Source organism: Melanaphis sacchari, unplaced genomic scaffold, assembly GCF_002803265.2.
Source record: "Melanaphis sacchari strain LSU unplaced genomic scaffold, SCAv2.0 Contig11_pilon_pilon, whole genome shotgun sequence".
Classification (NCBI taxonomy): Eukaryota; Metazoa; Arthropoda; class Insecta; order Hemiptera; family Aphididae; genus Melanaphis; species Melanaphis sacchari.
In genome coordinates this window covers 2373924-2391081 of record NW_020270469.1, presented here as the reverse complement: position 1 = coordinate 2391081, position 17158 = coordinate 2373924, and the positions used below count along the sequence as shown (strand labels likewise).

General features: G+C 28.0%; 1 protein-coding gene across 1 annotated transcript; it reads right to left on the bottom strand.

Annotated features, from left to right (window-relative positions):
* Positions 1-1794: 1794 nt before the first annotated feature.
* LOC112604146 (bromodomain-containing protein 4-like) lies at positions 1795-16611 on the bottom strand. Its single transcript, XM_025353042.1, has 2 exons — positions 13525-16611; positions 1795-3139 (listed from the first exon to the last, which is right to left on the bottom strand). The coding sequence occupies exons 1-2, from the start codon at positions 16443-16445 to the stop codon at positions 3040-3042; spliced, it is 3021 nt and encodes a 1006-aa protein (XP_025208827.1). The 5' UTR covers positions 16446-16611; the 3' UTR covers positions 1795-3039.
* Positions 16612-17158: the final 547 nt, after the last annotated feature.

The window sequence follows — 17158 nt, the reverse complement described above, 5'->3', positions numbered from 1 at the left end:
TTTTATATTATATTTTCAAATTTTTACTCATAAAAAACTTTATTATAAATATATTTAAAAATCTAAAATGTCTAATACATCTAAATAACACAAAAAAAGCTAAACTACTTTTAAAATTCTTTGTATAGTTAAACATTTCTGATTTTCTGCAATTTTTTTTTGTTCTTGGTTATTTAAAAAAAGTATTTAATATTTTTAATTTTAATTTTTCCAATGCACCAACTTAGATTCAATATGCTACCGAAACCAATCCGAAGTCGAAGATTAAAGAATTTTACTGTTTCTGTATGTGGTATTGGACAACAAAAAAAAAAAAAAAAACACACACACACACACATTATTGTGACACCAATATATATTTATCGCTCCATACGGAGTTTAAAAAGTAGTATCATTGATTTTAAAATATACCATATATTCTAATATCAATGGTAGTTTGTATTGACATTATGTTTTTAGTATAAAAAAAACACCTAAACATTTTTGAAATATGGTCCTTAAATCAGAATTCGTATAACGTAAATACGGTGAGTATGCTCAGGACAGTTATTCGCTCTATAAACCTACCGTATTTCGGACAGCCTATTGCGAACCCAATATAAACATGTTTTTGTTTCCAGTAGCTATTTATACATTATACAGCTAGAAGTATTGCACCTGTAATATATTTTATACATACGCACAGCGAACCTTCATTTTTGGTGATATGAATGACGTAGATGGTATCTAGTAGCTAGTGGCTATATAAAAATAAAGAGTACAACAATATAAAAACACAGATATTACAATTAAATCAATATTGTTATATTATTAAAGTATATAGTATATGTTATGTATTTGTTTTTATTTTATTTTGTTTAAATTTTACAAAATAAATAATAATGAATAATAATTATATAATATATTATACTTAAAAGTATTGAATTATATGATATCGCTTTCAACACAAATAACTTAAACTTTTCAAGAAAAAATTTAAAAAAAATAAATAAATAATAAACAAAATCAAATTAAAACCTAATCAGACTTTCTATGGGGTAGAGGAATATCTTCTTATATCACTGTATGATAATCTAAAAGCTAAAATTATACAATAAATAAAATACTAATACAAAAATTAGTGATCAAAGTTTTTTTTGCACGTGTACTGCAGGAACAGCTCATTAATAATATCATATAATATAGTTACTTATCAGTTATCGGTTAGGTTACTGTTACAATAATAATAGTAATAATAATAATATGACCAATTTTTTTTCATTAGATACATTTTTTGTTTTCATTATTATTTATGAAACTATATAATATATATTAGGTATATTACTCGTATAGTTTACATTATACTACAGCTTAAAAATCATATTAAATTATTATAACCATATTATTATAATACCACGTATATCGACATTTATTACACTGACATTTAATAATATTCCAATATAATCATAAGCATAGTATTATAACATATAAATGCTTAATTATACACACATTATATAGGTATTGTATAATGTACACATTTTTTAGTATATAATACATTTTTTCTTTATTCTTGTATATTTATCTTCTTATTTTAAAGACTAGTATTGAAAATCAATATCGAGTATAATATTTAATATTTTGTTATTTTATTAGTAATAATATGAAATTCTGTTTTATATGGATCGATTTAAAATAATTTACGCACAATAAAATATATTTCAGACAGGATATTCAACATTAAAATTATATAAATATTTATATCCAAAAATTCAATGGCTAAAAATAATTGACGTAAAACGTAAAAAAAGAAAAACAATAAAATTGTAATAAATTCAAACATACCAAGTACACAGAAAAACAACCAAACTAAAGTTGATATGTAACACAAAAATAAACGAGAAATAAAGTAGGTTCTTGTTTTTTAAATAACAAATTTACAAAAAAAATTTAACACACACGCCACACATGCGTGTTCGGTCGCGTGCTTAAATGTGGTAAACGGATTTCCGAATAATAAATAAACAATAAAACAATAATAAATTAATACAAAGAACGATAATAAATCAATAAAAGAACAGAAACTAACAGTACATTTTATAACAAAAACGTATTTTCATTCAGCACCACAAATATGACGTTACAATGATAATATTATGTACATATTTTATTTAAACAGACATTTTAGTCATAGGAATTGCGACGACCGACAACAGAAAGTCTATACTCTATAGGATGAAGCCGGTCCCCTGACTCGTAGGATAATATAGCGATCGTATACCCCGATGCAAAGTAGTGCAAAGGTCGAGGTCAATCGATTCCTACGGCAGCGGTGGCGGCGGCGATTTCCCGCAGGCCGACTCAACTCGCGACTTGACTACTTACATGCATAATATAGATATTATACTATACTCTATGGGTACATTGTACATTATATATAGAGAAATAATACATAACATTAACTTAAACGTTAATTATATATATATAGATATATTATAATACAATCCTATAGTGTATACCAGGGGTCACCAAATGGTAGCTAACTTTATCTGGCCTGCAGACAAAGATTTATTATAACTATTAATTTTTTTTCGTGATGGTAAATAAAAAGTGATTTAATAATTTCGATTTCATTTTTTTTATTTTGCCTTTATTTTCATTGGATAAACATGTGTTAAAATTTAATGTAGGAACACATATATTTTATCAAATGAAAATAAGTTCCCAAAAACTTACCTGACCCACATTTCTTAAGTATGACCCTTCAAAAATAATAATCGGTGGTCCCCAGTATATATTAAAGCATACTATGCTTGTTAGCATTATATTTTACAAAAAAATATTCGATGTTAAAACCAATCGGATTGCGTGTCAAGAGTTGTATTTGACATAATCAAATATGCCCTCTAAATGGGTATTGGAGGAGGTTCGTAAAACACGTAAAACGAAAATTATTATTATAATAATAATAAATAAAAATAAATAAATAAACAAATACTGTAGGTACGCTACTTTTATATATATTATTTTGTGTCTGTCACGCCGGTTAGTGGTCTAGCCGGTTCAATGTTTAGTGTCGGCGGACGTGTTATCAGAAGAAGTGGACGCGGACGTGGTGACAGGCGTTGTCCATTGCCACCTACAACCATACGGCTTTGCTTGGCTGAAACAAAAAACGGGGAACTAGGTAAAAATTTGAAACAGAATTAAAATAAAAACAAAAATCCAAATGAAAGATCATACGATGAAGGATATCGGCAGTAATTACATAATGTTTATGCACTTTGTGAGCGATATAATAGGTTTAGGTAGGAAGGAGGTCACAATGATAGGAACCTAGGTACTTATACTAAGAACATTAGACAGTATTTCTTAATTTTCTTTACTATAATGTGCTATCTTCGTCGTAAGTTTTTTCTTATATTTTTTTCGTTTGAGTAAAAATGTTAATTATCAGTTTTTACTCGACTCAGCTTGTTCAACCAAAATTTATTTTCGAAAAAAAAATATGATTTTTACATTATTTTTCCTTACTTTTAAAAAAAAGGTAGCATATGAATATATTTAAAACTGTTGTTCTACATTTTTTGAATAATTTTCCAATAAAATAATAATAATAATCAACCATTTGAACAAGTGCATAATGGAACCAACATTTTAATAATTTTTATACATTTTCCTAATTTTCAAATAACTATTAGTCTCTAGAAAATATGAATCAAAATAAGGGATGTTTTTAAGAATAAGATTAAATCCTTTCAACAAATTTCTTACGTTTTTAAATTAATATAAAAACATCTGTATATATAAAATTGACAAAATATTGATATTATTATAAATTGTTCATACAGTTGTAGTATAAAGACATATAATATAAACTGAAATGTGTATAAATTACTATAATGTTATGTTGACAATATTCTTCAATAAGCTCATCATTAAAGGGTGTATCGTAATTTTAAATTAATAAATAATCACAATCTGTAATTACGAAATTATTAACTATTAAACAACAATACTAAGATATGTAGGTGCTAATAACGGTTCACTGCAGTAAACGGTACATAAGACAATTTTACCTTTATTATTATATCCTGTATAGATTAGGTGTTGCGCATTAACTCGTAAATGAAAGCCATTGTCTGCGATACAAAAATGGTTATATTAAACTTTTTATTCTTAATGAAAATAAAATCGATGGCAGTGATCTTTTATTTAACATATTTAAGCAGTGGTGACTTTGTCAAATGATAATTAATTAGAAAACGATTAAAATTTTCAATATTTTTAACGAGAATTTATTAAACATATGTAAGAACATCGAAATAGAATAATAATTTACTATAATTGTATAACATACTTTTATGTACCTTTATTGCAATAAAATAGAATAGGTCATGCAATTTTGCAACATTTTACAGAATTTAACACCGACAACATTTAATTAAATTTATAAGAAAATAAATTTAAATTATTTAATGAAAATCTAAATGAAAATAAAATATTAATAGTTGAATCTAGTAATAAAAGATATTACCTTAATTTTTAAAACATTTAAAATAATATTGAAACATTAAAAGTTTATTCAGAATTACATTTATACAGAATAATTCATTTGAATGTATCATAATTTCTCGTGAATTTAAACGGTAAAATATCTTTACCTAATATATTTAATAGTACAAATTTTGTAAGGTAATATTTAGAATTTAATTATTTTTTAAACTACATGCCTACATCTATCATACATTTTCATAAAAAATATAATATATATGAATAAAGTTATTACATTTTAAAAACTGTAACAAGTTTTTAAATAAAGTTACTATTACTCGATAATCATTTTAATAACTTAATTAAGTATTATGATTGTAGTTAAAAATTTCAATACAAAATGCAATTTTTTAGACCATCAAATATTCGTTAAAACTGTTTAATATCATCTTTAAGTGCATTAAAAATTGTATGACATATTAGTTATGTATTTTATCAAGATTTTAATGTTTGAATAAAATTATAATATTTTGAATATTTTTATAATTTTTTAACTATAATAAAATGACGAATTCATTTGACAAGACAAGAACAGTAGTTTTATTTAAGGAAACGTCATGCTATTATTTAAAAAAAAGGATCAAACATAGTAAATAAATTAAACGAAATGGCAAACACTCAATATTGTCAATATACTAAACTGTTCTATAATACTATTTACCCCATGCTATAGTATACAAATTACTGTAATCATATTTCCCTTGTTTGCGCATAAAAGTAAATAATAAATATAACTATAATGTTATAAAAAAGGACATTTACGTTTTCATTGTGCTTAAATTTGGTTTTAATATTATTTAAATGAACGCAAATGCCAAATATACTATACCTATGTATAAAAAATACGGGTACAATTTTTTTTTTTATTAATTTTTATTTTTAAGAATCCATGAAAGTTCTATAATATAATTTGTTATTATTAAATTATCATCTACAAAAATATTAATTTATGTAAAGATAATATTTATTTTCCATATTAGTTATTATTTTTAAAATATAATATATGAAAATTGTAATAATAATTCATTTTTATACACTCAGGATTTTCTAAAAATTAAGTTAATGACATTTTAAATTTTATTAATTTAATACAATATATACACTATACATTACATGCGTTTGACGAATTTAAAATATAATGATATAAATAGTTCATAATATAGTTAATGAAGCATGTAATAAAAAGTGAAATTTAAATTAAAAATTATAAGCAACAATATAATTTAAATTATTCAAAATAAAATACTCACATCAATAATTATTTAATTACTATAATAACAACGAACAGACAAATTAAATGCATAAATGCATCAAAAAATTATCGCAAATATTATATCCATCTTTTATCTTTAACACATACATAAAATATATTCAAAGATAATTGTAATAAAATTGTATTTAATAATTATTTTTTACCAATCAAACGATAAAAATTTAAAGTCGAAAAGTTTCTTTTTTTCACTCTGATTAACTAATTAATCATATATTATATTAACCTTGCATATTATGGTAATAAAAATAAACTAATTGCTATCCAGTTTAAACCAAAATAAGTTTATATATTTCACACTACACAATTTTTATCGCACTCACAACGAGAGATTAGATCCGAATCGAATAAAACTAGTTCTAAAAACCTAAAAACCTTAAAATATTTGGAACCGAAACTGGGACCTATATTTTTAGATGAAAATAATATTGGCTATCATTATAAATTTTATTTTACCTTCGTGATAATTTTTTTGGATATACGCATGTATTAAATTCTTTAGTGCTTTGTTCAACTAATAGATATTATATTTATTTAGTCATTTTTTTCTCAGGATATATTAAAATCTAAATGAATATTTAATGATTTTTTTTCAATATTTACATTTTATTTTTAGATATATGTATAGTAAATAATATTATTTTATTTACGTAAAAAATTGAACCGACTCTAATATAATATATTTAAATGTTAGAATCATATAATATCGGTTTTGACCGGAACCCTAACTTTAACTATTAATTTTAATTTTTTTAAACAGGAACCGGAACTAGGACCCTTTAATGAAATAATTGAGTAGCGGAACCAGAGCCGGAACCGAAAAAACAAAAGATACTAGCCCTTGTCTATAAACTATAGTATGTACACTATCATTTCAAAACAACAAAACAAATTATGTATTGTAGAGTTTTAAGGTTCATGATTATTTTTATATTTGTAATATAAGTACAGTACGTCATGTGTAATGTATACATTAATAAATTATACAGTGAAACCTCGGTATCTCGAACTCTGATATCTCGAAGTTTCTGTAAGTCGAATTTTTTTTTTAGTCCCGATCATTCAGTATTGGACTTATGTATTAAGTTATTTCGGTATATCGAATTTCCATATATCGAATATTAATACATAATATTTATGCAATGTATAAACACATTTTATATTATTAATACACATTTTTCTCAAAAATTAAACATTTTTATTTCAAATTTTATTTATGTTTTAAACTCCTTCGCTAACTCGAAGTTTCGATATTATGTTGAATTTTTTCTTTGGTCCCTTACGACTTCAAGATACCGAGGTTTCACTGTATTGACTTTACGAACATTTCAGACTTAGTGATATTACAATAATGATATCGTGTAATATACAATGCTTAAGAATATTTAACATTATAAGTAAAATATTTAACCTGTAGGTTTACTAAATTTACACGATATGGAAAATAATAGTAAATGAGAGGCAACTTAATGCACCTCTGGTAATAAAAAATATAAAGATATTAAAAAAATAATGTAATTCCTAAATGTTTCGTGAATAACTAGGTATATATATATATATATATGCGTGGTTAATATTAGTATAATATTAAGCATCCTACAGATTAACAAAGTCCACGGCGTATAAGAATTGATTAATTAAATTTAATCAATCTACCACTTGTCAATCAATTATAGAAATATACTATGATGAAAAAAACAAGTTGTACATCTCTGATAAATAGTAATGTATATGGCAATAGCAGATTATATGGTTATATTGCACTATATTAGTAACAAAGTTAATATTTCAAAAGATATTTGTTTCATTAATTATAATTATAAATCTAGAGGAGAATGCTCTTGACAGATCTTTGAAAGAGGATACTGTTGCAGTGTACTTCCTACAAGGATACCTATAACTGCAGTACGTTAGTTCGATTACATTTCACGGTTTTTTTTTTTTTTTTTTGTTTTGTTTTTTATCATAATAATAACACATCATCCTATAATTTTATGCGAGTTACAATTCAAATGTAATTTTGATTTGAATTTATACAATTAACCATCCACCTACTAACTTTTAAATATTAAATTACAATTTCAATTAAATATACATTGCTATAAACTCGACATGACGATATAAATAGATTTATTTTTGTAATTGTGTGCAATAAAAAGGTAGTAGTAAAGATGATAATATTATACATTATATTGTTAGTTTTTTTAATAATATTAAGTATTAAGTATTGGTTATTAGTTATTCAAGGTTAAATATGAATAATACTTTTTTTTTCATTTGTCATTCACTACTTAATTTATTAAAACATTTTAGTAAAAAATATTGGTTTAACACATAGGTACCTCATGTGTAAGAACCTCTTTCTTTCATTTCCGATCGTCCACACTTTACTTCACTTTCATTACTTTAAACTTTTACTTAATTAATTCTTCCATTTGAACTTTCCACAGCATTTCAATGAATTATGATAAACACCAATCTTATCTTCAACTACCTTAAATTGTTATAGAACGCACCCACTCTTTGTTCCTATATAATTCTTCTACACCGCTTTTAATATTAAATATTTTATCTTCAAAACAACAAATCATTATTTCCCTTTATTTTATACTTTAATAATACAGGCATTAGTTTATGATTTTTTTTATATTTATGTTTTCCTAATTAATGTCATTAATTGTCTACCTAAATACATAATTATCGGGAAAAACATGTTATTTGATGAATACATCATACACATTTTTTCAATATAAAGTAAATTGATAAAATTAAAATGTATTACCTGCCTATTCAAGTTCTTATAATGTCAACATTTAATTTTATTTTATTTTAGAAGTGTATAATATTTAATATTAATAATAAAATAAAAATATTAAGATTTATATATTTTCTAAAAATATGTAATAATAATAATATTAAATATTTTTTCTCAGTAAATAATAAAAAGAAGAAAATTTTATAAATAATGTAATTTATAGGTTTATGGCAATAGTTTTCAATTAATAGCGTACTCGTTATTATTCAGAAGTTATAACAGCTTAAATAGCAACTGATGTGAAAGCTAATAAGTTAAATTTAAAAAAAGTATGTATTTAGGATATTACAACATCATAATCTGCATGGCATATTGTATTTAATTTAAATCGTAATTTTATTTTATTTTACTTTTACAAAATTACAACTCAAAATGGGATTTTTATCCTATACGTATTTTCTAAAAAACAAAAAAATACTATGTATATCTAATCCAATATAATCTCTATAATAATATTTATATTAACTTATTAAAGAATAGAAACTATCGCCAAAATAGATAGGTATATAATAAAAATATTTAGCAAACAATACATAATATTATATCTATCTCAAAATGTTGACATATTTAAATATGATTTTTGCATATAATAAAAATCTCTTATCTTCATGATACACTCTACAAGTATACAAAATTATAAGAGACAAAGTAAAAATATATTTTTTTTATGTTTGTATTACATAATATATACATTTATATTTACTTTAGAGGGATAATCAAACAAACCAATATTATTAACCGTTAGCCAGAGTTGATACGGTTGGTGACATCCAGCATTACAGGTACATACGTGTAAAATAAGATAAAAAAGTATGTTTATTTTAAAAAATCAAAAAAAAAATTTTCGTGATGAGAAAATTAAAGTATTTGAGTCTTAGAAAGCACCTTACAGAGGAATACAATTTAATTGATGATAGCGAAAACGATACATTAAGACGTGTGGATGAATAATATGTCTTTTTGGGAAAATAAAATTTACTGAGAGTTCAACATTTTCTGTATATGATCATACAATAACTTAAAAACAAGAATAATTTATTAAATTTTATCTAAAAAAGACTTATTAAAATAATATACCTTATTGTAAATTTAAAATTCTGAGAAAAATGCAAAATATTATAACTCGCACCTATGAACTAATAATATTATTTTTCAAAACTATCAAATACTAATAGTTGAATATAATATATATATATACTCTTATACTTTTATTTTTAATATACATGTTAAAAATAAAAAGTTCTTTTAAAAAAAAAAAATATATATATATAAAATAAAATATTGTCAAAATTTGATAACATTTAATGTTTACACGACAACTTCAATATATAAATTATACGTACATTAATCATCATATATTTTATCAATAAATATGTTATCTTTATAACCTTATTACTTTTTGTACTAGTCCCGTATTCACAAATAAAATAAAAATACAATAATATAATACATTTGTACTGTTAAATTTTGAAAATTTTAAGCAACGTGCTCAAACTTTCTTCAACACATGCTAAGCTTATTGAATAAGCATAAGTATAAAATTATTTAATAATATTAACTTTAAAATTTTATTTTTTTTTTTTCCATAAATCATAAACTAATAAAATACGATCTAGTAAAAATTTAAAACATGCATTCAATTTAAATTGATTACCTTTTTATTTACGTGTTTACACTTGCGGTAAATCTGAGATGAAGTGTTTCGTATTAAATAAACTTGAAGAGTAAAAATAATTAAATGCCACATGAAATTAACAACATAAATTATTTAAAATAAATGAAATTTTATTAGTACAATTTTACTTGAAAAAAAAAATGTAGGAATGTAATGTAAATATTATAATTATAATTATAACATATAATTATAATAATTATATGTTGTACAAATAACAAGGTAGAATAATTATTATACGATAAAATATATTTATTGTATAGATAATATAGAAGAAATCGGTTCTTATTTTGTTAAGTGTATAGACGTTAATAAGTATAAATAAAAAGTTATATTTTATATGTTTAATCGTTTTAAAAAAAAATTTAAAGTAAGGCCTAAAATAGTAAAAAAAAATAAAATTTCATAAAATTTCTAATTTTATATTAAGTTTTTATTAATATTCAATATCATAGATATCCCCTTTCTCCATTTTTGTGAACTTAACACACATATTCTATTGATTATTTACATTAGGTATCTTTGATACCTTTTTTTATGTATTACTTTTATTTATGCAGAGGTATTTTTGATTAGCAATTAGTTTTTAGTAAATTCATTTTTTTACTCAAAACGTTTAAAATATTCATTTTTTAAAGTGAGAATTATTCGGAAATAAGAATTCTATAAAATTAAGTTTAAGCTAATACTTGTTATTATGGCAGCCAATTCATTAATTAAAAGACTCTTCATAGCAGCTTTATTTCGTAAAATATTGTAAGCAATATTCAATTTAAAAATAACAAAAACGATTTCAGTTTTTTTTTCAAAAAGATAATATTATGTATAATCATTTAATAATACTTTATTAAAGGTACACATATTCAATCATATAGTATACATACTATTAATACCTGGTAAGAATCTAACATAAATCTAAATAATGATTCAATTTTGAATAATATTACATATTAAATAAAATTATATTTACTAATATTTGTAATATAACTAAATAATTTTAAAATACATAAATTAAGTTTGAAAAACTGAAAATAATACCTAATATAATGTTTCATAAATTACGTATTACAACGTATAGTTTCAGATCATTAAATGCGATATATATAAATAATAAAATACATTCCGAGTATAATATCATTCATATTTTAATATTTTTTTTTATCTTAGCGACTAAAAATATAATGTCTAAAGAAATTTGTCCTATTATTGTCGAATCAAATGTATAGAACTGTCAAATGTGGTTCGAGAGCTTAAGAATAATTTCATTAGATAACAACTAAACATTACGTATTATATCTGTTGTATTTATTAGAATTTTATTTTTTTTTTATTTTTTTTTTTTGTTATTAAAGAGCTTTATAAATCATAATTTTCATAAAATTTCGTGAAGTAAACACAATTAAACACATAATATATAAACTTATATTTTTGTTAAGGAATTTAATCCTAAACATATTCATATATATTAATTCAATATTAATTCATTTATTTTTGAATAATAATTTAAAAGTAAATACAAAATTATCCTTTGATAAAAATAAAGTAAAAAATGTATCAGAATTTTCATATTCTACAACGTATTAATATAAAAAATTATTTTAATGTAAAATAGTATGTTAATCCATTAGAATTAAAAGAATTAATAAAATTTAATTTATATGAAAGCAAGTAATATTATTAAATAGAGGATTAAACATTCTATTATTAATATTAAACAATTATTGAGGGTTATTTAATTATCTACAATTTAATGTACATAAATATTTTAAAACTAAATAAATTAAACAAAACTATATCAACGATTATAATTTGATTAAAAAATACGACATTTAAAATTTGAAACTGAAATTTGTTAGTAATATTCATCTTATTAAAAAAAAACCAACAAAATATGCGTAAAATATGTAAATAAATATGAGATATTTTAAATTTCAAATTTTCATTTTGTTGTATATCCTGGTAATAATATTATAATATTTAATAAACTAAAAAATATATAAATTACATATATTACATTTTAACATATTATTGATACAAATTTTATAATGTTATAAATTATGAAAATGTATTTTAATATATAAATACGAGTAATTTATTTAAATTAAAAATTTTTACGCTTTCGAACACTGATAATTTTGTGTAAATGAAAATTTAAAATAAAAAACGAATCTAGCATTAAGTTGCTTAATATAGTGTGTAATACATGAAATAGGTATATTAAAATTTAAACAAAAATCGTTTTTACCATATAAATCTATGAAGTTAACAAAATTAAATCTTGACGAATTTCATACATCACCTATACATCACCAAAACTAATAACTTGGCTTTAACACCAATTGTATTTGTTCGTAAATCATTTAAATTTGTAGGGTGTTTATTTTTCAGTTGAAATAAGTACATATATCAGTTGTAAAATATATTTAATATATTTATTTAATTCTTGATTTTTTTATGTTTTTAAAAATGTTTAATTATAGATATCTACCGTTATATATTTGAACAATGAATATCTAATAATATTAATAATAATGTTTAAAATAATATTTATTTTTGTAACTATTATGTTTATTTATTCAATTATTTTCTAATTGATTACAGTATCATTTATTTCTACGATAAATAATATTTAAACTATATATATATATATATCAAATTATATAAAATAGGTATATTGTTGGTTACCTATTGTTTTTATTTAAATAGTAACAAGTGCACAATCATATAATATATTTAACAAGTAATAGTCTCTAAAAAAATTGAAAAATTAAATAAAATTAAAATTAAAACATTGTAGTAAGTATATTTATACCATATATTTTTCTAAAATTAAATTGGTAAGTTCGGTGTGATAATACATTAAAATGCATTATATGATACTAAAATACCAACTTTCAGTTTTAAACACAAGATTTCAGCGACCTTAAATATATATTTTTTCGCTGGAATACATCTATATTCTATTAAAGAATGACAAAATAGTTTAAATAAGAATGAATAAAGGAACAAGTATTCTATTATTCCTGAAAAATGTTTGTTGACAAAATTGTTTTCATAAACGTTACAGTCGTACTATAAAATACCGTTTTTATTGTTAAAATTGGGCTAACGGGACTGTTCATGGGATTACGGTTTGTTACGACCTACACGTTTATTCTAATACTATAGTATTATGAGAAATGCTTTACCAAAATAAATATTACTTTTATTATTTTAATAGAATATCGTGATAGTTACCTGCCGAACAATGGATGCCAAAGAGACGAACTGAACAGGTCATGACCACCTGCAGCAAGATGAAGGGCACCCTCAATGTTCAAAAGTCTTGGTTTTGCGTTCGGGTCGATCAAATGTTCTTTGACTTTGATTTTAGGTCTGTACGCCGGCTGACCGGCGTCACCATTGGCAGGCTTCACGGGCAGTGGCGTTTTCGGTTTACTATTCGCAACCGAACTATGAGCATCTGCGCCAATATCACTAACGCTATTGCCATTGACGCCACTGCTACTACCGTCAACACCACTGTTATTATCGTTGACACCACTGTTACAGCCAACGACGGTACTACTATTGCCGTTGACGCCATTGCTATTTTCGTTGACGCCACTGCTACTGTTAATGCCAGTAACGCTACTGTTACAACCGCTAACATCATTACTATAGCCAGTGACGCCACTGCTGCAGCCGGTGACGCTAATGCAACAGCCGTTGACAACGCTACGAACTTCTGGCATAGGCATTTGTTGCTGTTGCCCCGGACCGTTATGGTAGTTGTATTGAGCGCGGTTGCGAGGTGATACGGACGGATTTCGCGGCGGCATTGGTGACGAAGTTCTACCGTTATACCCGCAACTGATTTCCGATGAGAAGCAACAAGTCGACATCGCTCCCGGCGCCGCGTATGTGGCACAAGTCTTTGGATTGCCGCCACCACAACTAGCAGTAGGAGTTGCAGTGAACGGATTGCAGTCACTCGTAGATATAGCGAATGGGTTGCAGCCGTTAGGAGACACCGTGGTAAACGGATTGTAACCACTCGGTTTTGGGCAATAGCTGCCTCCATAACACGATGATGGCGATCCGTTGCAACACAGCTCTTGACAAACCCGTCGTTTTGGCTGACGGTGTAGGACTGGAGGTTGTATTAGTGGTGGCATTAGTTGCTGTGAACGTGATGGCAACATTTGTGGTGGCGGCATTTGCTGTGGATGTGATGGCAACCGCTGCAGTTGTGATGTCATGTTGTGCTGCTGTGAACGCTTAGGCAAAAGTCGTGGTATTTGCTGTTGCTGCACACGAGGTTGCGGCGGCGGCAACAATTGTGATTGTTGGTGTTTTAGTGACTGTTGCAGTGGTAATATTGGTGGCTGTGCAGCTGTTGCTGGTATTATTTGTGACGGTGGTAGTGGTGGTGGTGGTAATAAAAGTGGATGTGGCTGCTGTGGTGCTGGTAATATTTGTGGCAATGGCAGCGGCGGCGGAAGTGGTGACACCGGCGCACAACAATCGTCCGATTTACTAAAACCGGGCGTGGAACCGTACGGCGTTTCGATATTGCCGTCGTAATACAGGTTGTTCCATTGGTTCTTATCTTGAGGGTAGCTGAATGATTGTTGAGCAGTTGTCGAGTTGGGCAGGAGGATGCTCAACATTGTAGATATGAGGTCGGCGTCGACGCCGGTCATGTCTTTTGACAAGTATGACAACCATAGTATTTGGTCGATGTTCGATGATTGGTTACTATCCGACTTGCGGTCGTCTGCATAGCCCGGATGCTGTTGCAACATGGACCGGAGATGTGATAACGAGACGGCCAACAAGTCAGGGTCGGGGGGCGGTGGCGGCAATACCAATGGCTCTCGCAAGAGTTTTGGTATTTCTGTGGCTGGGCTGGACACTAGCGCGGCTAGCCTGGCCCTGGGTACGAGCAACGGGTCGGGTACGGACAGACCGGGGTCCGAAAGCACTTCCTTCAGTTCTGACAAAGGATCCCACTCGCGTTTTACCTGTCCAACAGCTAATGGCGGTTGTGCAGGGGGGGATTTATCTACGCGTTTTTTTTTAAGTGGCGGTTCCTGTAATCGAATTTCTAAGGCAGATCGCTTACTCACGGTTTCCAGGTTTAACGGTTCGTTTTGCTGTTGCTGCTGTGTTGTTATAGTTAACTCACCCAGCTTGCACTGCATCATTGGCGTCTCGGACAATAATAGCGGCGGTGGTGATGGCGTCGCTACGGAGACGGTTTCGCATGCCGCGACGTTTTCAGCTTTGATCTGGTGGATTGTCGTGCCTTCGGGTAACTTGATGGCCGAAGTTGTCTCAACAGTAGGTAACGGAATTTTCACATCACTCATCAACGCAGGGTCCTGGTCAATCATTTCCAGTGCTCGGTCAATCCTAGCTCTAGTCTGCTCTTCATCGTCCTCCTCTTCACTACTTATAGTATCTACAAAGTCAATAGAATTGTCGTTCAGGTCGACAAGTATTGGCTCGCAGTTCTTTGAACTTTCTTTGATTCGATCGTCCGGTTGTGGTATCTGCATGATCGACTCGTTGGAATCTATCGGTGTCTCGCTAACGTTTATATGTCCGCCGTTAGACGAACGCGCTTGAACGGCTGCCAAAACCCTAGACCTGGGACTAGAAGTCCATACGCCATTGGTTTTGACCAGTTTGATACCCGCATCGTAATCTTCACAATATACTTTCAATATTTGCGACTCTTCTTTTTTAGCCCACAGAAATATTGGACCACTCTCCTGTTTCGATCGTTTCTTGTGTTTTTTCCGGGTACGAGTGTCATCGTTCTCATGATGATGATGGTGGTGGTGATGGTGGTGGTGTTTCTTATGTTTTTTTTTAGACTTACGCGGTTTGCTGGAAACCGCCTCCTCCTTCTCTCCCTCCTCCAGCTCCTGTTCCTCTTTCTCCTGTTCCCCCTGCTTCCCTTCCTCCTCCTCCTCTTCCACCTCCTCCTCCTCTTCCTCCTCCTCGCCACAGACCTGTGCCTTCTCTTCGGTCTCAGAGTCTGAAGATAGTATTTCAATTACATTCTCGTATTCCAGGACCGCAGTGCCGCGTTCGTCGATCACGTTCGCGTCCACAGTACTGTTGTCCACGTCATCACTGCTTTCCGTTTTGTCCGGTAAGGCTTTCATTATTTTCCAGTCATCTGTTCCACCATATCAATATAAACGTGTGATAATTTTCCAGACATACTACGCATCATCCGGCAATCAACCGCACATTAAACAGCATAAACACGCGTCGTGCTGAATTCCAAATTTATTCACTTTACAGTAAACTGATAAAACGAAATTAAAATATACATATGCACGTAGCAATAAACAAAATAAATATTGTGGCGATGGTGTTGAACAAACGGACGACTACAAACACGGGCAGAAGATTTTCAAGCTCCGCGGTCGTCGACCACACACGCACCGAACAGCTGTGTGTAGCTACTAAACCGGTAAGAGTCACTGGCCGGCGACGGCGTCGGCGGCGGCGACTGTTACGGCGGCTACGGCGGCGGCAGCGGCGGTGGCCGGCATCACGCGTAAAATTCCGTCGGTTTAACCGGGCTCGGCTGCGGTCGTCGGTGGTCGCGTAACCGTTCACAGCTATTGGTCGGCCGAGTTTTCGCGTTATAGGCGTTACCTCGGCGGCTCGGCAGACAGATCCGAAAATATTACCCGAACGCCGTCGTCCCTTGCCCTACATCGTTAAAGTGATGCGAATTTTCATCGCCAAACGGGCACGACAAATCAACACTCCCCCCCCCCCCCCCCGCAGCATCCGAATCGATCAGTTTCTGCCGATTTCAGATTTTTCGTAATTTTCAGACGGTTAATACATAACGTAATATACC

What these genes read in the sequence shown, in the direction of transcription:
- LOC112604146 (XM_025353042.1), bottom strand. Translation starts at nt 16,445, where the DNA reads ATGAAAGCCTTACCGGACAAAACGGAAAGCAGTGATGACGTGGACAAC. An exon ending in TGGCATCCATTGTTCGGCAG is followed by an intron (nt 3,140 to 13,524) that starts GTAACTATCACG and finishes TTTTTGTTTCAG; the next exon opens with CCAAGCAAAGCCGTATGGTT.